Below are 25391 nucleotides of genomic sequence, written 5' to 3'. Positions count from 1 at the left end.
TCTTCCATGGAAGAGATAAGTAATCACACCCTTTAGCTAAATCAATCAATGATATTTACTGAATGTTTATTATGTGTAGAGCACAATATTAAGTTCTCAAGTATAGTAAAGTATACACCACCTTGCTTTAAATTGAACATTAATACACCTTCATCAATAGGCATAGTAGTGGACAGAGATAAGATTTTGGAAAGAAATTTTCTCTGAATTCTTTTTTTTTTTTTTAAATCTCACAAATGTTTTTAATAATAAAAATTGTTGTATCTGTTAAGGGCATACTGGTTGCAGGCACTGTACTAAGCACTGGGGTGGATATAAAGCGAATTGGGGTGACAGAGACCCTGTCCCACATGGGTCTCAGTCCCCATTTTACACATGAGGTAACTGAGGCACAGAGAAGTAAAGTGGCAGAGAAGAAGGCACAGAGAATTGAGATCCAAGTCTCATAGCAGACAAGTGGCAGAGCACAGATTTGGAACCCATGACCTTCTGACTACCAGGCCTTTGCTCTATCTACTGTGCCATGCTGCTCTCATTTTTTTTCTAAGTAGCCGCAAGATTGTATTCTTGGGTTTGCATTATTTTATATAGATGCCATTTGAGAGGCCAGATTTTCTACTCTTATCGGTCCAGAGTGTAAATGGGGCGGATATGAATTCCTACCATAATCTTAGTTCGTTCAATTGTATTTAGTGCTTACTATGTGCAGAGCACTGTACTAAGCATTTAGACACATTAGTTTTTCTGAACACCCCTTTGAGATAAAGTTTTCTTTTCTCGTCTGTTTTACTTGTGGAAAACAAGAGTCAAAAGGATTTAATCAAGTGGTTTGTCCTGTAATTTATTCAACTCCCAAATTTCTATGCCCCATCCAGGACCTGGGGCAGAATTACTATTGGGTCAGCTACATAGGGCTCACAAAGTAAGTAGAAGGGAGCTAGAGTATTAAATCCTCAGAAGGAAACTGAAACATAAGGAAGTTAAGTGACTTGCCCAAGGTCACAAAATGGGTAAGTTGCAGAGTTGGGATCAGAATCAGTCAGTTGGATTTTGTGACTGTGGGCAAGTCACTTAACTTCTCTGTGCCTCAGTTCCCTCATCTGTAAAATGGGGATTAAGACTGTGAGCCCCACATGGGACAACCTGATTCCCCTATGTCTACCCCAGCGCTTAGAACAGTGCTTGGCACATAGTAAGCACTTAACAAATACCAACATTATTATTATTATTTATTGAGTGCTTACTGTGTGCAGACCACTGTACTAAGTGCTTGGGAAAATACAACATAATGGAGTTGGTAGACATTCCTTGCCCACAAATTCATTCAATTCATTCCATCGTATTTTTTGAGCACATACTGTGTGCAGAGCACAGTACTAAGCACTTGGGAGAGTACAGTATAACAATAAACAAATTAGAACTGAGGTCCTCGGACTCCCAAGCCCCTGCTCTTTCCACTAGGCACAAGCTACTCCTCTTAACAAGTAAGGCATTGCTAAACTAGGGCAGCATAGACCAGTCACAAGCACCAGTCCATTAGAGTTTTCCTGGTATCCTGGAGGGCTAGTCTAGCACTGATTAACTGCGTACCAAAATGAAGGCAACATCATGTTTGAAGCTCACAGGCAAAACAGAGGTGCCAAAAGGTACTCCAGTCAATAAATCACTTATTGAAAGCTTACTGTGTTCAGAGCACTGTACTCAGTGATTGGGAGAATAACAGCGGTGTACCCTGTCCACAATGAGTTTAAAATCTCTATATTGTATTTGTAGATGTACATAAGCCCTTGGACTCTAAAATAGGCTGTGTTAGGTGGCACTTTAACCTCTACAGAGCTCTAATTCTGACAGTTTCCCCAATTAAGAGCAGTCTTGATCATGGATCTCTTGAGGTGAAGGACTTGGGCAATGTTTGTGTCTTTCCCAGGCAACTGCATGGTTCCCATTGGCATACCTTCTCAGCTGATCTGATAACTGAGCAATTTCAACTCCCACTGATCAGTGAGTTTCCTTTACCCACTTTTGGCTTTTGTTGGGCTTCAGTCTCTATGTATCTCTTCCCAACATCCTAGCGTGTCTCCCTTGGGTGGTGCAGGTTTGCTATGTAGCCAGTGGTATTAGCCAACAGTCTCGGCCTCTAACTATAGCCTTCAGTTTGTTCTTTGAAGTTGGAGCACCTTTATTAGACATCTGCACGTAAGGGTGAGCTTTGCAGTGTTGAATTGGTTCAGACACTACAGATGCTGCCAAATGGCACTTGTATCACTTTAGCCAAGGCACCAACCTAGAGTCTATTTACGTAGTGGAATCTCAGAGTGATAGATGAGTTCCCGCTCTCAAAACTTCAGGACTAAGAACCTGTGTGGGAATAGGTTTTTAGTGAGAGTGGTTTGTGGTGTGAAACCCCACACTCTCTCATCCTGTGTTCCTGCTGGGGGCATGGAGTGGGATGAAGAAGCAGACCCTCAGGTGTCATACATTGCGAAATGCATGTCTAGGTCTTGTGTTTGTTTATTTTTCTCTTTTGAAACGTAGGACTCATCTATGGCCCAAGTAACTGCAGCTTAGGGCCGATGCAGTGTTGGAATCACATGACACAGCAGGCAGTTGCCTTGGTAGCCACTGTGGTCTTTGCCATCCTTGTTAGCCAGTGGGTTTTCAGGATTCCTGCTGGGCCTTGTCCACCTCATAGGTAGTTCTTCTGGCAGAAAATGTTCAGTAGGTATTCCCTACTTTTGGCGTCAGGACTGAAATCTAGGCTTCCTCATTCCCCAAGTTGTGCTTTTCCCCTTACATAGGACTTTTAGATTTGGAAAGGGGAAATTAGGGTGGTAGATGGAAAGTTATGGATAGAGATACCTTTTAGGTAAATCTAGGGAAAATTGAGGGATGTTCCTTCCTAAACTTTAGAAAGGAGGCCTTATTGTTCTGTCACTGTTGAAGAAAGAATCCCAAGGATGATCGAACCACTGGCTGGATCCATTAGCGTTGTTTCAAGACAACTGCCAGAGGTAGCAGGTTGCCTGTGGTCACAGGACAGAGTATCTCCTAGACTTCTTTCAGCAACCAACATTGCTATGCACTCACCTGATCTATCAGTGTTCATTTGTTTTCCCTGGAAAATCTCTCTTCTTTCTGCTTTATAATGTTTGAAGTTCTGTTGGGTGACTGGCTTTCTTAGTTAGTTTTAGCACTTTTCTGTCATAATATCCCTTTCTTGCTCCTGGATTTGCACCCCTCATTCATCCCTCCCTCAGCCCCATAGCAGTTACATATATATCTGGAATTTATGTACTTATATTAATGTCTGTCTAAACTGTAAGCTTGTCGTGGTCAGGGAAATGTCCACCAACTCTGTTGTATTGTACTCTATTCCAAGTGCTTAGTACAATGCTGCACACACAGTAAACGCTTGATAAATATGATTGATTGCTTCTGATTAACTTGATATTTATCCCAGTGTTTAGAAGAGTGCTTAGCACATAGTAAGCACTTAACAAACACAATAATAAAAATACTAATTAAATTTTAATATGGATGTTTCTTACAGCATTCTCTCACTTGGAGAGAATGCTGCAAAGTTTTCCATGACCTGATTACCTCCCTTCAAAATACTTTTGAAGCATTTTAAATGACTTGACTAGAGTAATTGAAGCTCCCTTCCTAACATTAGATAATGTTAGATCTATCTGTGCCATTAAGATAGCTAATGACAGAATAGCAGGTGCTTTTTTGTTGAACAGGATTTGAAGGATTAGTTTACAAGTGAAGAGTTTGGCAAGACATATGTACTTTACACTCTTTCCTGAAGGAAATTTCATTTGGGTATTATTTCTCCTAACCCTTTCTGCCACTTCCTTCTCTCATCCCCTCCCTAGTCCATCCTGGGACTATGGTGGTTATTCATTTGGTTTTATCCAGGGCAGTTGGGAATGGCACCATTTTTTTAATGGCATTTAAGTGTTTACTATGGTCCAAGGCACTATACTAAGTGCTGGAGTAGATATAAGGTAGTCAGGTTGGACACAGTCCCTGCCCCACAGTCTTAATCCCCATTTTGGCTTTAAGGGAAGGACCATATTGAATTAATCATATTTATTGAACACTTAATGTGGGCAGAATATTGTATGAAGTCCTTGGGAGAGTATAGTATAACAGAGTTGGCAGACACATTCCCTGCCCACAAGGAGCTTACAGTCTAGAGGGGGAGACGGACATTAAAATAAATTCCGATATGTAGTGCTGTGGGACTGAGGGTGGGGTGAATAAAAGGTTCAAACCCAAGGGCAAGGATGAAGCAGATGGGAGAGGGAATAGGGGTAATGAGGATTTCATTGGGAAAGGCCTCTTGGAGGAGATCTGATTTAAATAAGATTTTGAAGATGGGGAGAATAATCATATGTTGAATATGAAGGGAGAGAGAGGGAATCTTTCAATTGTATTTCATTCATTCAATCATATTTATTGAGCACTTACTGTGTGCAAAGCAAGTACTATGCGCTTGGGAGAGTACAGCATAAAACAACAAGTAGACATATTTCTGCCCACAACGAGCTCACAGTCTACATGAGGAAACAGACATTAATATAAATAAATAGATAAATAAATTACAGATGTAGATATGTGCTGTGGGGATGGGAATGAAGGAGCAAGTAAGAGCGGTGGAAGGGAGTGGGAGAAGAGAGGAGGCTTAATCAGGGAGGTGCTTGAGTATTTGAGTGCTTATTGTGTGCATAACACTATACTAAGCACTTGGGAGAGTATAACGGAGTACCCACATTTCCTGCCCACTATGAGCTTACAGTCTAGAGGGAAGACAGACATAAATATACATAAATTACAGATATGTACCTAAGTACTGAGGAAGAAGTGAATAAAGGGTGCAGATCCAAATGTAAGGGTGGGATATTAAGGAGGAAAGTGCTAAAACAAACTGACCATGAAACCAGTAATCCAAGGCAACTTCAATATTACGGAGGAGGAAGAAGAGAGATCCTTCAGGGGGAAACAGTCTAACCTTCTGGTTAACCCATTCCAACAACTTGTTGATTCAATTGACTCAGGTGGATATACTGAGAAGCAGCATGGCCTAGTGAAAAGAGTATGGGCCTAGGAGTCAGAGGACTTGGATTCTAATCCTGGCTCTGCCACTTGTCTATTGTGTGACCTTGGGCAAGTAACTTAACTTCTTTGGGTCTCTGTTTCCTCAACTGTAAAATGGGGATTTAATACCTTTTCTCCCTCCTACTTAAACTGTGGGATAGGTACTGTGTCCAATCTAATTAATTTATATCTACCCCAGTGCTTACAACAGTGCTTGACACGTAGTGAGCACTAAACAAATACCATAGTTAAATGTACTTAATTGACTTCAGTATTCTGTGTGACAGATTTAGGATGGATTTGTAAATCAGTTTACATTTTCTTGGTGAAAATGTTAAAAATAAGTTTGAATTCCCTTAGCCATGATTAAATAAATAATTTGGGGATAGAAATCAGGTTTAATCAAATATAACCAAAATAATCCATATTTTGTGTTGTCATACATGTAACATGCATTTTAAAATTATGTTTTGTGGCTCTTGTTGATGTTTAAAGACTGCAGTTCCTATCTGTGCAAAGGACATCAATGATCACTTGATGAAAAAATTTGCCTTTCTTTCTGGTGAGTAAACTTTCTGGTGTCCTTCCTGTAAGGTAATTGAATACTACTAATGAACTTCTGCACTATTTAGCACAATGTGTCTCAAAATGAGTACTACTAGTTATGATGTTAATAAACATTTGGGCAGTTTGGGGGAAAAAAAATCTAAAACCTTAGGTTTCTTGTGATGGTACTGTTGATTTGTTAATTTGTTTGGAAGTGAATATGAGTTAAGCTTTTTTTTTCATTTGCCACCATCTGGTAGACACTGCTAATCATTTTAATATGTATTAAATTCTAATGATCCAAAAGTCTAAGCAGTTTTAGACTGAAATTAATCATTATAGACTATGAATTAATGAACATCTGCCAGTGTAATGGGAAGGATAACCTTTGTTTAATTTAGTGAAGTTGAAAATAAAACCTGATTCCCAAAATGTGTCCTAGTCTTAAGTTAAAGTACTGGACTTTTTCTTCTGAATGTCCAATTATGAGAAGTGATGTAAATTAGAATATCCTCATTCTTGGCCTGGTTTTCCTCCAGCACTTTTGCCTTCCAGAGGCTGCTGTGATTTCATGATTTTTTTCATGTTCTCCTCCTTGCAGATTTCATTAATTGGGTACTTATATATAGAGGGTAGTTACAAGATTACACAGATGTGGGTGTAGCACAAGCATGCCTGACTAGTTGCGCCTTGTGTTTTGACACCCGTGCCTCTTAGGTGAGTCTCTAGTGCAGACCTGCTTTCAGGACAAGACAACAGGAAGAAGGAAACAGATTTTTCCATTTCCACCAGCCCCAGTGGCCAATTGAGTCATTCTGCTGCTCCTGTCCTCCTCACCCACTCACTCTTGCTTAGCTGGTCTCCTGAATTTCATCAGTTGCCACCTCCCAGAGCAAAACTGTCCCTCTTTGCCAAGCCAAATCAGTACCCTCCCTAAAGAGCAGATTCAAGAACCATGTTGTACGTACACCAAAGTCTTCTCTGGACAGGTAGAAGAAAACTTCACTGTTGTCCTTCTCTTGGTGTTTATCGATCATGACCTGCTCAAATGTAGCCAAGGAATGTTTTAAGTATGATCCTGAGTTTGCTTAATCTTCTTATATTGCAAAGGCCTAGTGGAAAGGAACTCCATCTCTGGGGTCTTGTAGTATTTGGTACCCCAATTCTTTAGCACTTGCCTAGGGTCATGCATCCATTATGTGAGTTACTAATTGAAGTAATTATTCTACTTTTAGGTGGTCGAGGGAAGGATAATGACTGGATCATAACATTTCCAGAATATGCTCATTTCAGAGAAGTGCCTGAGGATGTTTTAACAAAAGTTTTGACTTACTTAACATCTGTTCCAAGGTAAAGCTTTAAGCTTCATTTCAATTTTTCCCATCATGCCAAATGACCTTCTCAAAATCTGGGGGAATAGGCCAAGGGGACCGGGTTTGCCTAGCCTGGATTAGAGAGACATTTAAGTGGGTGTGGAGAGGAGCACACTGAGATACGGAGATTAGAGAAGCAGCGTAGCTCAGTGGAAAGAGCACGGGCTTGGGAGTCAGAGGTTATGGGTTCTAATCCCTGCTCTGGCACTTGTCTGCTGTGTGACCTTGGGTAAGTCACTTAACATCTCTGTACCTCAGTTACCTCATCTATAAAATGGGGATTAAAAGTGTGAGCCCCACGTGGGACATACCTGTTTACCTTGTATCTACCTAGCCTTAGAACCAGTGCTTGGCACATAATAAAGCACTTAACAAATACCAAATTATATACTCAAAGGAGAAAAGTACTCAGCCAATGGAAACTTTATCCATTTTCATGAAGAACAACACAAGCAAAGAGAAATGGGCTGAAATTGCCTGCACTCACTAGCTGAGTCCCCTGCTGTTCTCTCCCAAACGGGACTCATCTTCTCTCTCCCCACACGATTCACTGGAAAACGGGGAGGAGTCAGCTTCCTTCTTGCTCCCCAATACAGTTTTCACACCATTCCACCTCCCCATCCCTCTCTTTCTTTTCTTCTGAGGCCCATATCGGCCACCTCTATCACTAGTTTCCAGTGGTCATCTACCACTCTCTAGGCCCAGCCTTTTACTTTCTGAATCATTTTGATTCCTTTCTCACATTCCTTCTCTCTTTCTCCATCCCTACATTGATCCTTGGGGACTTTCAATATCCATGTGGGTGTTCCTGATGGCCTTTTGCTGCTTGCTTCTCCTCTCCTGAACCCCATTGACCTCTTGCTCCACTCCGCCTCCCCATTCACTAACTTAGACACACCATCTGTCTCCTCCATGTCATTTACTCATTCATTCAGTTCAATGGTATTGAGCAGTTACTGAGTTCAGAGTACTGTAATAAGTGCTTGGAAAATCTTGTCACTGTGCAGTTTCAACCTCACCAGCTCTGAAATTCCTCTATCCTACCACATCCCGTTATCTGCTTCTCTCCCACTCCCACTCCCACAAATCTGTTTTGTTCCCTCACAGAGACTTCTGATCTTTTAACTCTATCCAGTTTCCTAATGTCATCATGCCATTTGGTCTCCATACTCAACCTACTTTCTCCTGATACACAGATTGATTCCTCAACCCTGTCTCTCCACTGTACTCAACTTCTTATTCTTTGTTCAACCCTTCCTCAGCCCCACAGCAGTTACCAGTCCACCTCCAACAGAAACCTCTTACCTTCTGCTTTAAAGCAATCATCTCTCCTCCTCCTACCTTACCTCATTGATTTCCTACTACAACCCAGGCCACACACTTTGATCCTCCACACACTGCACCTCGATCTTATCTAGCTCATTGCTGACTCCTTGGCCATATCCTCCCTCTGGCCTGGGCTCGCCTACCGCTTCATATCTGATAGACAACCACTCTGCCCACCTTCAAAGCCTTATTAAAATCATAGGGTGGCTCAGTGGAAAGGGCCCGGGCTTGGAGTCAGAGGTCATGGGTTCAAATCCCCGCTCTGCCACCGGTCAACTTTGTGACTGTGGGCAAGTAACTTCACTTCTCTGTGTCTCAGTTACTTCATCTGTAAAATGGGGATTAAGACTGTGAGCCTCACGTGGAACAACCTGATTACCCTGTATCGACCCCATCTTAGAACAGTGCTCTGCACATAGTAAGCGCTTAATAAATACCAACATTATTATTATATCTTCTCCAAAGCCCTCCACTGCCTAAGCCCTCATTTTCTCTACTACTTTCTCTTCCACTCTGCTTGTGCATCACCTTATTAAAACCATCGCCCCTGCCCTCCTCCCTTCCTTAACTTCTATTTTTAACCACTCAATCTCCAAAGGCTCCTTCCCCTTTGCCTTTAAACATGCCCACGTCTCCCCCATCCTAAAAAAACCCGCTTTTGACCCCCACTTCCCCCTCCAGTTATCGCGCCTACTCTCCCTACTACCCTTCCTTTCCAAAATCCTAGAACGAGTTGTCTACAATCGATGCTTAGAATTCCTTAACTCCCATTCTCTCCTAGACCCCCTCCAATCTGGCTTCCGTCCCCTCCACTCTACCGAGACTGCTCTCTCTAAGGTAACCCGTGACCTCCTTCTTGCCAAATTCAATGGCTCCTACTCCATTCTAATCCTCCTTGACCTCTCTGCTGCCTTTGACATGGTCGACCATCCCTCCTCCTCCATACCTTATCTCATCTTGGGCTTCACGGACTCCGTCCTCTCCTGGTTCTCCTCTACCTCTCTGGCCGGTCATTCTCGGTCTCCTTCGCTGGCGCCTCCTCCCCCTCCCATCCTTTAACTGTTGGAGTTCCTCAAGGGTCAGTTCTTGGCCCTCTTCTGTTCTCCATTTACACTCACTCCCTCGGTGAACTCATCTGCTGTCACGGCTTTGACTACCATCTCTACGCAGATGACACGCAGATCTACATCTCCGCCCCTGTCCTCTCCCCCTCCCTTCAGGCTCGCATCTCCTCCTGCCTCCGGGACGTCTCCATCTGGATGTCGGCCCGCCACCTAAAACTCAACATGAGCGAGACTGAGCTCCTCATCTTCCCTCCCAAACTCGGTCCTCCTCCAGACTTCCCTATCACCGTGGATGGCACGACCATCCTTCCCGTCTCTCAGGCCCGCAATCTCGGTGTCATCCTTGACTCGTCTCTCTCGTTCACCCCACACATCCTATCGTTACCAAGACCTGCCGGTTTCACGTTTACAATATCGCCAAGATCCGCCCTTTTCTCTTCCACCCAAATGGCTACCTTACTGCTCCGGGCTCTCGTTATATCCCGGCTAGACTACTGTGTCAGCCTTCTCTCTGACCTCCCTTCCTCCTCTCTCACCCCGCTCCAGTCTATTCTTCACTCCGCTGCCCGGCTCATTTTCCTGTAGAAACGATCTGGGCATGTCACTCCCCTTCTTAAATACTCCAGTGGTTTGCCTATCGACCTCCGCTCCAAACAAAAACTCCTCACTCTAGGCTTCGAGGCTCTCCATCACCTTGCCCCTTCCTACCTCTCCTCCCTTCTCTCTTTTAACCGCCCACCCGCACGCTCCGCTCCTCCGCCACCCACCTCCTCACCGTCCCTCGGTCTCGCCTATCCGCCGTCGACCCCAGGCCACGTCTCCCGCGGTCCTGGAACGCCCTCCCTCCTCACCTCCGCCAAACTGATTCTCTTCCCCTCTTCAAAACCCTACGTAAACTCACCTCCTCCAAGAGGACTTCCCAGACTGAGCTCCTCTTCTCCCTCTACTCCCTCTACCATCCCCCCTTCACCTCTTTGGAGTCAGGGCTCATGAGTTTCGAATCCCAGCTCTGCCACTTGTTGGCTGTGTGACTGTGGGCAAGTCACTTAACTTCTCTATGCCTCAGTTCCCTCATCTGTAAAATGGGGATTAAGACTGTGAGCCCCATGTGGGACAACCTGATTCCCCTATGTCTACCCCAGCGCTTAGAACAGTGCTCGGCACATAGTAAGCGCTTAACAATACCAACATTATTATTATTATTACCTCTCTGTAGCTTAACCCTCTTTTCCCCCCATTTCCCTCTGCTCCTCCTCCTCTCCCTTCCCATCCCCTCAGCACTGTACTCGTCTGCTCAACTGTATATATTTTCATTACCCTATTTATTTTGTTAATGAAATGTACATTGCCTTGATTCTATTTAGTTGCCATTGTTTTTACGAGATGTTCTTCCCCTCGACTCTATTTATTGCCATTGTTCTTGTCTGTCTGTCTCCCCCGATTAGACTGTAAGCCCGTCAAACGGCAGGGACTGTCTCTATCTGCTGCCGACTTGTTCATTCCAAGCGCTTAGTACAGTGCTCTGCACATAGTAAGCGCTCAATAAATACTATTGAATGAATGAATGAATGAATCTGTACCTTTTAAGCACTTAATAATAATTATGGTACTTGTTAAGCGCTTACTATGTGCCAAGCACTGTTCTAAGCTCTGGGGTAGATAGAAGGAAATCAGGTTGTCCCACGTGGGGCTCACAGTCTTTATCCACATTTTACAGATGAAAAGTTAAGAGAAGTCAAGTGGCTTGCCCAAGGCCACACAGCAGACAAGTGGCAGAGCTGCGATTAGAATGCACGTCCTCTGAATCCCAACCCTGAGATCTCTCCATTAAGCCACATTGCTTCTCATGCATCACTTGTTTTTCACTCCCACCCTCTACTCCACAGCACTTATTTATGTGTAATTTGTTTTAATGTCTGTCACCCCCTCTGGGCTGTAAGATCCCTGTGGGCAGGAAATGTGTTTATCAACACTTTTGTATTATGCTAAGCACTTAGTCCACTTAGTCTGCATATAGTAAGCACTTGTTAAATACCATTGATTAGCTGATTTTTATATGCAAATTAAATATAGTTCAGAAACAGGTAATCTAGTTATTGAATGATCTGGGTAATACTGCAGGATTATACGTTCTGGTAACCTGCAAGGTAACTAGGCTAGTGCCTAGTCTGAAACATAGTAGGAATCCAGTTAATGTTGGTGATTGGGAGTGAAGGCACATTCATTTTTTTTATTTGCAGGCAACATGAACCTGATATCAAATTTACCCTTATTCTGGATAGAAGACTAGATACATGGGCATCTGTCAAAATGACCCTTCAACGAATAGCTGTAAGTATTCAGTGTTTTTACATTTCCATATATGTATTTGTGCCTTTTGGGTAGAGAGAATATATGGCATTGTAATACCTTGAAGTGAGGGTGAATAAATATCATGATGTGGAGGAAGCAGTGAGGAAAAGGAGTCCTCTCAAGAGTATTAGCATAGACAGACGAATACACAGATCCACTTACATTGAAATATGCACTTAAATGGTGGTGACTGGATGTTGAGTGAAAAGGGTGCAGAGCTGGAAATCAGGAGACCTAAGTTCTAATTCCAACTCTGTCACTTGCTCCTGTGAGACTTGTGGCCATTAACTTAATTTCTCTATCTCAGTTTCCTCTTCTGTAAATCCACCAGTCAGTGGTATTTATTGAGTGCTTACAGTTTGAAGAGCACTGTACTAAGCTCTTGGGAGAGTACAGTAAAGCAGAGTTAGTAGTCACCTTCCCTGCCCACAAGGTACTTACAGCCTAGAGGGGGAGACAGACATTAATATAAATAGAACAGTGCTTGGTATATGGTAAGCACTTAACAAATACCATCATTATGATAAATAAATTATGGATAAAATGTGGTTAAGTAGCTTGTTCTGCCATTCTATAGACTATGAGCCTTGTGTGGGTCAGGGACTTTGATCTGATTATGCTATATCTAACCTAGTGCTTAGATGTGTTCTCCAAATTCATTTTCAACTGGTTGAATTTGATTTACTTCTCACTGGATAACCATGTGAAGACTTGTATTTCAGGTTCAGCAAGCTACCACATTCCTTTTGCATTTGTAGATGAGTCAAGTGCATAATTGGTGGATTGCATCACTTACCTTGGGCAAGTCACTTAACCTCTCTGTGGCTGTTTGCTCATAACAAAATGGTGATTAAATACCTGTTCTCCCTCCTATTTAGACTATGAGCCCACTTGGAACAGGGACTGTGTGTGGCCTGGTTATTGTGTATCTACCCCACTGCTTACTGCAGTGCTTGGCACACAAGCACTTAAAAAATCCACTATTATGATTAGCATTATTACTATTTTCTAAAATGTGAGTTTCTTTTATCCCAGGTTCATACAGGATCCCCAGATTATAGGAATCAATTGTAATTATTGGGCACTTACTGTGTGCAGAGGACTGTGCTAAGCGCTTGGGAGAGTACAGTATAACAGAGTTGGTAGGCTTATTCCCTGCCCTCAGCAAGCTTACAGTCTAGAGGGGGAGATAAACCTTAATACAAATATTTCAGATATGTTCATAAGTGCTGTGGCGCTGAGGGAGGGTTGAATAAAAGGTGGAAATCCAAGTGCAAGAATGATGCAGAAGCAAGTGGGAGAAGAGGAAATAATGGCTTAGGGAAGGCCTCTTGTAGAAGATATGCTTTTAATAAGGCTTTGAGGTGGGAAGACTAATGGTTTGGCAGAAATGAAGAGGGAGGGTTTTTCAGGTTAGAGGCAGGATGTGGGCGAGAGGTCGGCAGTAAAGTAGATGAGATTGAGGTATGGTGAGTAGGTTGGCATTAGAGGAGTGAAGTGTGCAGGCAGGGTTGTAGTAATAGAGTAGCAAATTTAGGTCGAGGTGGGGCAAGGTGACAGTGTTTTAAAGCCTATGGTAAGGAGTTTCTATTTGATGTGGAGGTGGAAGGGCAACCACTGAAGGCTCTTTAGGAGTAGGGAATCATGGATTGAACGGGTTTGTAGAAAAATGATCTGGTAGCAGAGTGAAGTACAAACAGGAGGCAAGGAGATGAGCAAGAAGGCTTTTGCAGTAATCAAGTTAGGATAGGATAAATGCTTGGATTAACGTGGTAGAAGTTAGGATGGAGAGGGAAGGGCAGATTTTAGTGTTGCGAAGGTTGAACTGACAGGATTTTGTGACTGAATATATGTGATGAATGAGTGTGATGCCTCAGGGATAACCCCAACGTTTCAGACTTGTGAGGCAGGAAGGATGGTAGTGCTGTCTGCAGTGAAGGGGAAACTTGGGGAGGTCAGGGTTTGGGTGGAAAGGTAAGGAGTTCTGTTATGGACATGCTAAATTTGTGTACATTCTATCCATTGCCACTCTTTGATATACCAGACTGGACATCTTTAAAATCCTTTAGCCATTGTTTTAATTCTCCTAGTAAAGGAGTATTAAAATTTTCCCAAGAGGTACACTGGTAAAAAAGTGAATGAAATCAGTGCATTTATAGTGTTTTTTTCTTTTTTCCAAGACAGTTTTACTGTAGACAATGTAAAAGGTGTCATTTATGCCATTGTTTGAGAAAGTATTCCAGTACATTTTAAATAAAATTTTATTAACCATCCCACCATGAGTAAAACTGCTCTATAGGGTATCTTTATTAATCATTTCTTAGCAAATGGGCTATGTCAAGGAAGATATGTTTGAAGATCCACTCAGACTAGGTTAGCCGCCATTAATGCATATTAATAATAAACTTTTATATAAACTGAAAGTAACTCTTTTAGATAAAATAGTTAACAGTGAGATTTTATTTTTGCCATCATGATACACATTTGTTTCCATTCAGTTGAATTAGGATTAAGAAAATGGCAAAGTGAACATGCTCTTTGCACCATTGTAAACTCAGGAGATCTGCAGGGATCACCATCCAGGGCTTTGGAGACAGTCATCCAGAAATTGCTAAATGCTAATGCCTGGACTCTTGGGACCTTGAACAGTATGGCTCTGAATTGCTTCATAGAGTCAGCAGAGCTCAAAAAGTATGAAGACAACCAAGACTATATACCATCCTCCAAAAAGATGTCTTCTGCATGGCCACTCAGATAATGCTGCCATCATATTTTGCTGCTGATGTGTCACCAGGGGAAAGCATATCGAAGGTTAAGAATCTTCCTTGGGAGGTATCAGAGAGTGTAGCATAACAATCTAATTGTGGTGGTGTCCAGTCTTCTGTATAACAGAGAATTGGAAGCGGTTTCATTCGTATTACCTGAGCCACACTCGGCATCAAATACAAGACTGGATCACAATAGTGAGGGCTTGGAATCATCTACCTCGACAGCCTTGAAACACTGATGATAAAATGAGGGGAGAAGAGATTGTAGCAGGATATCCAACCATCAGTCAGTCAGTGGTATAATTAAATGCCTCCTGTGTACAGAGCACTATGTTTAGTGCTTGAGAGAATACAGTACAACAGAATTGGTAAACATGTTCCCTTCATAGATCTTTTCAGCAACACTTGCCCATTTGGAATCATTCTCACTATCTGGAACATCATCCTCAGTTATCAATCAGTGATAGTTATTGAGTGCCTAGTACAGTGCTCTGCAAGCAGTAAGCGCTCAAATACAATTGATTCATAGTAAGCTCTCAGTAAATGTGATTGATTCATACTAAAGGCTTGGGAGAGTACAATACAACAGAATTAGCAGACATATCTCCTGCCCATAATGAGCTTACATTCTACAAGGAGAGTCAGGCATTAATATAAATAGTTTATAATATCTAATTTAAAGAAGTATACATGTGTTGTGGAGTTAGGAGTGGGGCAGATATCAAATATCTAAAGGTCACAGATCCAAGTGCATAGATAGTGCAGAAGGGAGAGTGAGCTGAGGGTAAAAGGGCTTAATCCGGGAAAGCTCTTGGAGGAGATGTGATCTTGATAATGCATTGAAGGTGTCGAAAGAAGTGGTCTGGCATATGTGGTGAGGGAGGGAGTTCCTGGCCAGGGAGAAGACGTGGGAAAGCGGTTGGCGGCGAGACAGATGAGATCGGGGCTCAGCGAGTAAGCTGACGCTAGAGGAGTGGAGTGTGTAGGCTGTAGTAGGAGATCGATAAGATGATGTAGGATGGGGTGAGCTGAGTGCTTTAAAACCTAGGGTAAGTAGTTTCTGTGTGATGCAGAGGTGGATGGGCAGTCATTGGAGGTTCTTGAGGAGTGAGTAGTCAATTATAAGAGCAGTATGATCATTTTAACATATGAAACGGCTAATGGACTTTGCTTCAAAGCCTCATTTAAAAAAAATATGTTTTATATTAACTTTAGTTTTTCAGGTGACAGTTTAGGTTTAAAGTTTTTGTTTTTTTAAGCTTTTTTTTAATCTTCAAGAAGTGAGGCACATTTTAGTTTTCACAGCCAGAAATTTAAAGGACATTTCACATTCACTAGTTTCAGTTTCTATTTTCTTGGAAAGCAAGAATATGGCATGGCAGAGGAGAAAGGGCACAGGTCTCCGAGTTAGGGGACCTAGTTTCTAATCCAACTGAGCCCCTTGCCTGCTGTGTGTCCTTGGACAAATCACTTCACTTCTCTGTGTTTCAGTCCCTCATTAGCATAAAGGGGGTAAATTCCTGTTCTCCATTTATTGTGAGCCCACTTGGGATAGGTATTGTGTATGACATGATTATTGGGTGTCCCTATAGACGAAACCTCATAGCGGACAGGAAATGTCTACCAACTCTGTTGTACTGTAATCTCTCAAGTGCTTAGCACAGTGCTGTCCGCACATTGCTCTCCACACAGTAAGCATTTAATAAATGTGATTGACCTACTCAGTACAGTTCCTGACACATAGTTACTGCTTAACAAATAACACTATATTCTTCTTCCTCTTGTTACTTGAGAAGCAGAGCTCTCTGGAAAGTGTCCAGTTTAACTGATGTGAATTTACTCCCTTCATTCATATACCTGCACCATAGTTTTACCACATCACCAAGGCAACTATTTGGCCTTAAATTTTTTTTCTTGTTGCTGCTGGTCAGCTATAGCCACATCAGAAAAATTCAATTTGAAAGGGTTAAAATTGAATTCACAGGTTATTTCTGGCTCTTGTATGGGGAAGCGTTGTCTATGAATTTTATATAAGAACAAAATTCACCTCTTGAAAGGAAGTCTTTTTAAAATGAGTTGAAAATTTGGCCTCATTTATAAACAAGGGTGAATGGGAATATTACTTCTATGCATTTTGGTGAATCAGATCAAGGTCATTTATAAATTAATTCATTATTTAAATTTTGATGTTTTATGTGGTGATGCTTTTGAAAATTGGTAACAAAGATATATATAATTTTTTTAAAATATTTTAAAGTGGGGAGAGAACCCTAAGCTTTATTATCATTTATATAATTTCTTTGTCTTCAACTGTGTCTAGCTTTCTGCTGGATTCCTATCCAAACACATTAGGATATTTGAAAATGAAGACATTTAAATATGGAAGAAAATCTATAATTTAAAATTATTTTTGAAAACAAATAAATTAAGGCAAGGGACACCACAGTAGGAGTGAATAAAAGCCTGGAAGCCAGTAGTAACCTCCCCGAGATTTTTAGCATTCCACCTTAAAAATTAAACTCATCCTAGAAACAGAGTCTGTATCACCAATACTGCTGAAATCTCTGAGAGTGCAAGAAGGATAAATGACTATCCGGATATGCCTGATCTTCTTGAGCAGGCCAGCTCCAGATCATTCACCAGGTTGAGTCAGGCTTCTCATTTATGGAAATAAAAGCCAACGGTAAATAAAGAGGAGCATCAAGGGAATCAGACTGTCGGACGTGTAACCAGGGACAGCGTCTTTTTCCAGTGCCGCTACGGTGGTAATGGAAGCAGCTGCAGCAGCTTTGTTTGCTATAGGCTTTCAGCTACAGTTCTTAAACACCTCATACGAAGTGGATCCTATTTCATCAATGCCGAATTGACAGTTGGAGAAGAAGACTTTTACTCTGTGTAAAAGACATGGCAGAAGCAAACCCCCCAAGAGGCAGGATGAGGTTCCCAAGGAATGCGGTAAGGGCTCTGCCTGCAATCCTGTAAAGCATATTCCCAAGTTCAAGTGCAGAGATGCTGCAGCATGGGGGCGAGTGCTGTGCTATAGCACAAACTGCCGAAGGGGGGATTTTTTTTTAAGGACAGCCAGAAACAATGGAGTCTTGTTTTTGCATGAATTGCACTGATGTGATATCTCTCCTGCCCACCGTGAAATGCCCACGGGTGATTTAGTGAACTAGAGGAGGTGGAGGGTCATTTAGATTTCAATCAAATGCCTCAGCAACCACATTAGTGATATTTTCTGCACGGGAAGCAGAATCTTCTGTAGATTCTGAGATGATTAAAAAAACAGACTCTAGCCAAGAGTTTCATCAAGGGATAGATTCTAGGGAGTTCCATGAAGGTTTTCTAAAAGAGAAATAATATTTGGAAAGGTTGCACTTTCTGGGTGTACCTAAATAAAGGGAAAAAAATCCTAGAAGGATTGATGACTATTTTTTTTCTTTGGTTCATGCCTAAGGCCACAGTTTGAAGTTCCAGAATTCCAGCTTCTTATCATTGGTCACAGAGTGTTGATCCTTCTTCTTAAAGTCAAGGAAAAAGAAACTCACAACTTTTGAATCTGCATGTGATTTGTCTTATCAAAATTTACTTGCTTTTCTTTCAAGATTCAGCACAAGCACTGAATTTTCCTGTCTCACTGGTTCCTTCTCTGATAAATTGGGAAGGTTATACCCTTTACTCCTATTTACTTTAGAGGAAAGCATAAAGAAGCATAAAGAGGAAAGCATAAAGTGTAACATATGTAATTTCAGATAACATTTGGGGCTTATTGATTAGAAAACAAGATCAGAGGAAAGATAACAATGACTTTACCGTAATTTAATTGAGGGATTAAAGTGATGTAAATAAACTGATTAATAACTGGTTGCAGGATTTGGAATGATAGATTTTGCTATTTTTCTCTCATATGTAATTTATTTATATTAATGTCTGTCTCCCCCTCTAGGCTGTAAGCTCATTTTCATTCATTCATTTAGTGCATGAATGAATGGAGTTCTGTTTTAGACATGTTAATCATTGTCTTGTGTTGACAGATGGATTTAGGTATTCTTTAAGGTATTTTTTAAGGTACCTTTTGCAGCACTTTTTTCATTTGCTAATTTAGCATGTCCAAAACAAAGCTCCCTATCTTCCCACTCAAATTCTGTCCTGTGATTTTCCAGTCACTGTAGGCAGCAACACATTCCTTCCTATCTCACAAGCCTTTAACCTTGGTGTTATCCTTGACTCATCTTTCATTCTATCTATCACTAAATCCTGTCTGTTCTACCTTCACAACATTACTAAAATCTGCCCTTCCCTCTCCATCTAAACTGCTACCATGTTATTCAATCCTGCCTTGATTACTGAATCAGCCTCCTTGCTGACCTCCCCACCTCCTGTCTCTCCCCACTCCAGTTCATACTTCGCTCTGCTGACTAGTTCATTTTTCTACAAAAACATTCAGTCCATGTTTCCCCACTTCCCAAGAACCTACAGTAGTTGCCCATCCATCTCTGATGATGATGATGATGATGTTGGTATTTGTTAAGCGCTTACTTTGTGCCGAGCACTGTTCTAAGCGCTGGGGTAGACACAGGGGACTCAGGATGTCCCATGTGGGGCTCACACTCTTAATCCCCATTTTACAGATGAGGTAACTGAGGCACAGAGAAGTTAAGTGACTTGCCCACAGTCACACAGCTGACAAGTGGCAGAGCTGGGATTCGAACTCATGACCTCTGACTCCAAAGCCCGGGCTCTTTCCACTGAGCCACGCTGCTCCTCTATCTCTGCATCAGACGGAAACTCCTCACCTCTGCTTTAAAGCACCGTCACTTTCTTTTACTCCTAAAGTGAAAGCTTGCTTTTTAATAAGTTAGCAAATGAAAAAAGTGCTGCAAAAGGTATTCTTAAGTTTAGCAGTAATATATTTTGTTGGCCATTTTCTTCCCCAGAGTGACACTGTTTATTTCTAAGTAGTTTCAAATTCAACTTCATCCTTTATTAACATTTTTACTGTTGTTATTATCATATTAGCACTTACTATGTGCTAAACACTGTAGTAAATACTGGAAGTAGATATAAGCTAATCATATTGAGCTCACTGTAGGAAGGAGACATCATACAATGTAGTTGGGGTTCTAAATTGCTTGCTGTGTGCTAAACACTGAACTAAATGCTGTGGTAGCTACAAGGTCACATACTGTAACTGTCCCACATGGAACTCACAGAGGAGATATCGTTTACAGTTTAGAAGTCGTACCATTTTCCTTAAAAAAAAAATTCCAATTCCCAAGCACTTAGTACAGTGCTCGAGTGCTTAGTACAGTGCTCTACACACAGTAAGCGCTCAACAAATACAGCTGAATTAATGAATCTGTGTAATAATCTCAGTGTTTTCTTTTAATTAGTTCCGTATCCATAGTTAGACAATTGGTCTCAGGCAGATATTTATAAATAACATTAATGTATCTTTTCTTGCTTTGTTGACAGTTCATCTCTAACTCCAGATAATAACTTTTTTTATCATGTCATATTCACCGCAGGAGACTTTCTTCCTTGTTTTCCTTCGTAGGATAGTCTAGTGTTTCAGTCAATCAGCCGTATTTATTGAGCCCTTATGTGCGGAGCACTCTACTGAGCCCTTGGGAGAATACAGTATAGCAGAGTTAGCAGACCCGTTCCCTGCCCACAGTGAGCTTACTGTCTCGAGGGGAAGACAGTAATATAAATAAGGAATTTTTAATATATGAATAAGTGATTGGTGGTTGAGGGTGAGATGAATTTTAAATGCTCAAAGGTCACAGGTCCAAGTGCCTAGAGAGTGCAGAAGGGAGAGAGAGCTGAGGAGAAGAGGACTTAACTGGAGAAGGCCTTTTGGAGGATATATGACTATAATAATGCTTTGAAGCTGGGGAGAGTGGTGGTCTGACATATGGAGTGGGGAGGGAGTTCCAGGCTAGTGGGAGGACATGGGAAAGGGGTTGATGGCAAGAGAGTTGAGATCAGGGCACAGTGAGTAAGCTGGTGATGGAGCAGCAAGATGTGCAGGCAGGATCCATCAAAAGCTTCCAGATCAGCTTCAAATGAGCAGGTGGGACTCATATGTATTGAGTGCTTACTGTATGCAGTTTATGTCCCCAGTGATAGTTCATCATATTGCAATAATTTGCTTCACCATTGGCATGGAATAAAGCTGTAGACATATCAATGTTGTTGAATTTCATAATCAGCTATTTCTTCTTTGTAAGACCACTAAAGAAATTTAAAGTCAGAACTAAAGGCAAAATAAAAACTTAAATATCAGATCACAATTCTGAGTTTGATCTGGGTCTAACTACATTTTATAGATAGAGAAAATGTCTCTCTATATAGAGGTGCATCTACTTGTAATCTTTGTGATAACTGCCACATAGATCAAAATAACAGACTCATTTTTCTAATTTTAGCTATTATATAAGGAATAAGAATTCTATCATTATTCCTTCTCAGGATGTCTGAGCAGTTATGTCCTTTATGCATTCTAATCCTTCCATCTACATTTTTATACATATATTTGATATTTTATGTATATCTACATCTTTATATTTGGTATTTTTTCAATGGAGAGTGAAAAAATCCAGTGAATCTTTAAGTGGTTCTTTTAGTTTTCATCCCCTATTGCTGATTTAGTAGATAGTCTCTGTGATACTTCCTAAAAATATGTTCAGGAACATGAACAATTATTTCTTAATGGAAAAAAAAACCCTCATAGTATATAAAAGAAAAGTCCACTTTCCTAAATTCAGTAAATTAGTGAAATTAAGATTGGCTAACAGAATAACATATAATCTAAAAGACACAATTCTTAGCTGTATTTGAACAGAATTGAAGAGTAAATATTTTTGAAATACTCAAAATTGATTAATTTCCCTATTTGGTCATCTTGCAGCCTGTTACGATTTGAGTCCCTCTGATTCTCTGGCAAGTTTTCAATTCTCAGCCACTGTCCATGAACTTTTAAAATTTGTAGCAATTTTCCAAACTCTATTTTAATTTACAGTTCATTCATTCATTCAGTAGTATTTATTGAGTGCTTACTATGTGCAGAGCACTGTACTTAGCGCTTGGAATGTAGAATTCGACAATAGATAGAGATAATCCCTGCCCACTGATGGGCTTACAGTCTAATCGAGGGAGACAGAGACAAAAACAATAGCAATAAATACAATCAAGGAAATGTACACCTCATTAACAAAATAAATAGGGTAATAAAAATATATACAAATGAGCAAATTTTAGCTCAAGTAGGCTAATAGAGATTGGACTGTAATTGGACGTCAATTACTGAGAAGTTTTAAAATCATGCATATAGACATCTTTTTAAAACAAGTTCTCTCATCTTCATCTTTCTGGACTAGCTTGTGAGGGCTGCCTGAAAAATTGGATCATGTTTTTCTTTCAAGTTCTCCAATTCTTCGTAAGGGCTAAATGGTTTGATTTTGATATGTGGTATCAAATATCACATTTTGACATTCTTTACCATGAAGCTTTGTATCATCATCACCTTTATCTTTTCACCTGGCCATCATCCGTCGAGCATCATACTGAGTTTGCTGTGTAAATACACATTCCCCTTGGGCCAACAGGAGAATTAATCTGGCTTTTAGTGAATGCAGGGCGTAAAAATGTGATGCAGCATTCCCTTGGAAACCCCCAGCTGATGTTGCACACTGGGGTCAAGGCCCATTTGTGAATGGGACGGTTGCCGGGTGGCAGATATTCATTCATTCAATCATATTTATTGAGTGCTTACTGTATGCAGAGCACTGTACTAAGCACTTGAGAAAGTACAATACAACAATAAACAGTGACATTCCCTGTCCACTGTGAGCTCACAGTCTAGAGTGGGGGAAACAGACATCAATACAATAAATACAATTACCTATATGTACATAAGTGTTTTGGGGCTGGGAAGGGGGAAGAGCAGAGGGGTAAATAAAATTACATATATGAACATAGGTGCTGTGGGGCTGGGAGGGGAGAAGAGCAAAGGGAGCAAGTCAGGGTGACACAGAAGGGAATGGGAGATAAGGAAAAGTGGGGCTTAATCTGCGAAAGCCTCTTGGAGAGATGTGCCTTCAATAAGGCTTTGAAGGGGGATGATAGCCACCGGTGTGCTGTGATTCTGCCGAGAGCACTGGAGTACGGGCTCCTTTCTGAGAAGCAGAGAGGTCATCTTAAAACTTACCAGTCGTCAGGCAGTACTTCTCCAGTCTGAAGTCATGAGCTGGCTTGAGTAGAGAATACACTGTTATCATTATGATGTGGCAAGAGAGTGTCTTCCCCACAATTCCCTAAGGCATATTGTTGTGCCTTGTAGAATTACAAGGGGCAAATAAACATGTACATTTCAAAGAGTTGGTTCCTCACAGATGCCCAGTTTGAAAGTCAGTTTCTAGAATGGCATATTTCTCCGAGACCATTTTGGCAGTCCAAGAATTCTCCTGGAAAAAAAAAGCCTTTTATTTTCAAGGCCAGTAAGGTATTGATGTTTCCTCTTTCATAATACATGTATTTAGGAAAAGGAAGATCCTCTCCTTAAGGACTCGGCTTTCTTCATAAAGGTCTCAAAATAATCAGTTATTGCAAAAAAGCAAATAGTATTTTGAGAAAAATGGCTATTATGTGAAATTTCAGCATTTCATATCCATATAATTGATTGGGTCAGAAGATCTCCAATGATCACTTTTAGGATTTTAGAATCGTCGTTTTCAAAACTTAAAGCAAGTGTGCTAGATGGTGTGCAATTGCTTTAATGTGGAAAATCCTGTTTATTTTAGTATACATTCAAACATTTTAATTTTACAAGGGGTTGAACACATCACGTATTCACTTGCATTTTGAGTAGTGGTATCTGAGTAATGCTTACCTGAATGAGTATTAAGAAGCAGTGTGGTCTAATGGATAGAGCATAGGCCTGAGAGTCAGAAAGACCTGGTTCTAATCCCAGCTCTGCCACGTGTCTGCCTTGTGACCTTGGGCAAGTCACTTAATTTCTCTGTACCTCAGTTATGTAAAATGGGGATTAAGACCATGAGCCCCATGTGGGACATGGATTGTATCCAACCTGTTAGCTTGTCTCTACCCCAGCGCTTAGAATAGTGCCTGGGCACATAGTAAGCACTTAACAAATACCATAAAAAAACCCCAAACTTTTCTGTAACTCAGTTTCCTCAACTGTAAAATGGGGATTCAGTACCTGTTGTCCCTCCTACTTAAGAGTGTGAGCCCTATGCGGGTCAGGAACTGTGTTCAACATAATTACCTTATACCTATCCCAGTGCTTAGAACAGTGTGAGACACTTAGTAAATGACAGGGGACCAGAAAAGAGGCACTGCTAGTTTTTAATTGACACACAAAATTTGCAGTAGATTTTCTCTGAGACACTCACACTCAGGGATGTGATCTCACAATTGGCAGCATCATCTTTGTGTCTAGAAATGTGTAAGTATTCATTTTATGTCAACAAATGCATCCTGGTCTAATGTGCCCCAAATGTCTGAACTGACACTCTAAATCATAAAACCAAGGCTTGGTATGAGAGAAATAGCATGGCCTAGTGTCAAGTGCACAGGACAGGGAGTCAGGAGACTTGGGTTCTAGTCTCAGCTCTGCCACTTGCCTGCTGTGTAATTTGGATTTGCACCCTATATTCAATCCTCCCTCATCCCCATAGCACTTAGGTACACATCCATATTTTATTTATATTAATTTTTGTCACCTCCTTCTAGACTGCAGGGACCCTATCTACTAACTCTCTCGTATTGAACTCTCCCAAGTGAGTCATTGAACTTTTCTGGGCCTCAGTTTCCTCACTCGTATAATGGAAATTCAATACCAGTTATGATTCTGTCTACTTCAGTGCTTAGCACAATTATTGGTGCATAGTAAGGACTCAAATTTTGCAATTATTAGAAGTTTGTTATGCACATTAAAATTTGTCCATGAGTTCTTTGTGGTTTGAAAGCATGCTTATATGCTCATACACATACTGACATCCCAAATCCCACTTCCATCTTTTTCTTTTTTCCCACTGACCTTCTTAACATTACATCTTATGTCATGACTCCATTAGAGTATAGTGGAAGGATGAAAAGGTAAAACCCAATACCAGCAATTTTGCTTTACCTAATGAGGTGGAGAGAGGGAGAAAATTAAAAGAACAGTTAATGGGAAGTTTAGGATTATGCTTAACTTTCACACATTGGCATGTTTAACAGTCTTATTTTTTGAGCCCTTACTGTGTATAGTAAGCGCTTGGGAGAGTTCAGTGCGACAGAGTTAGCAGATAGGGTCCCTGTAGTCTAGAAGTAGGTGACGAAAATTAATAAATAAAATATGGATGGACACGTAAGTGCTATGGGGCTGAGGGAGGATTGAATAAAGGGTGCAAATCCAAGTACAAAGGCAGCGCAGAGCAAGTGGGAAAAGAGGAAATGAGGGTTTAGAGCAAGCCTCTTGAAGGAGATATGCTTTTAATAAGACTGAAGTGAGGAGAGAAATCATCAGTCAGAAATGGAGAGGGATGGTGTTTCAGGCCAGAGGCAGGATGTGGGTGAGAGGTTGGCGGTGAGACAGACGAGACTGAGGTACACTGAGTAGGTTGGAATTGAGGAGTGACATATGTGAGCTGGATTGTAGGTTGGAAGCAGTGAGGTAAGGTAGGAGGGGGCAAGATGATTGAGTGTTTAAAAGCCTATAGTAAGGAGTTTCTATTTGATGTGGAGGTGGGAGGGCAACCACTGGAGGTTCTTGAGTGGGGAAACATGGACTGAACAGTCCTGTAGAAAAATGATCTGGCAGCAGAGTAAAGTATGGGCTGAAAAGGGGAGGG

General features: G+C 41.2%; 1 protein-coding gene across 7 annotated transcripts in view; it reads left to right on the top strand.

Moving 5' to 3' along the window:
* The window catches only part of MCF2 (MCF.2 cell line derived transforming sequence), an 85646-nt gene that overhangs the window by 12189 nt on the left and 48066 nt on the right, over positions 1-25391 (top strand). For 5 of the 7 annotated variants that reach the window (XM_029067410.2, XM_029067414.2, XM_029067411.2 and 2 more), the window contains 3 exons: positions 5599-5665; positions 6885-6999; positions 11653-11743. In XM_029067410.2, coding sequence (XP_028923243.1) covers positions 5599-5665; positions 6885-6999; positions 11653-11743 — 273 coding nt within the window. Of the gene's footprint in view, positions 1-5598; positions 5666-6884; positions 7000-11652; positions 11744-17084; positions 17488-25391 lie in introns of those variants that run through there. The other 2 variants (XM_029067416.2, XM_029067415.2) reach the window with 2 other exon arrangements.

This window comes from Ornithorhynchus anatinus, chromosome 6, assembly GCF_004115215.2.
Source record: "Ornithorhynchus anatinus isolate Pmale09 chromosome 6, mOrnAna1.pri.v4, whole genome shotgun sequence".
NCBI classification, from domain to species: Eukaryota; Metazoa; Chordata; class Mammalia; order Monotremata; family Ornithorhynchidae; genus Ornithorhynchus; species Ornithorhynchus anatinus.
The sequence above is the reverse complement of the archived record's forward strand: the minus strand, read 5'-3'. Positions and strand labels throughout refer to the sequence as shown.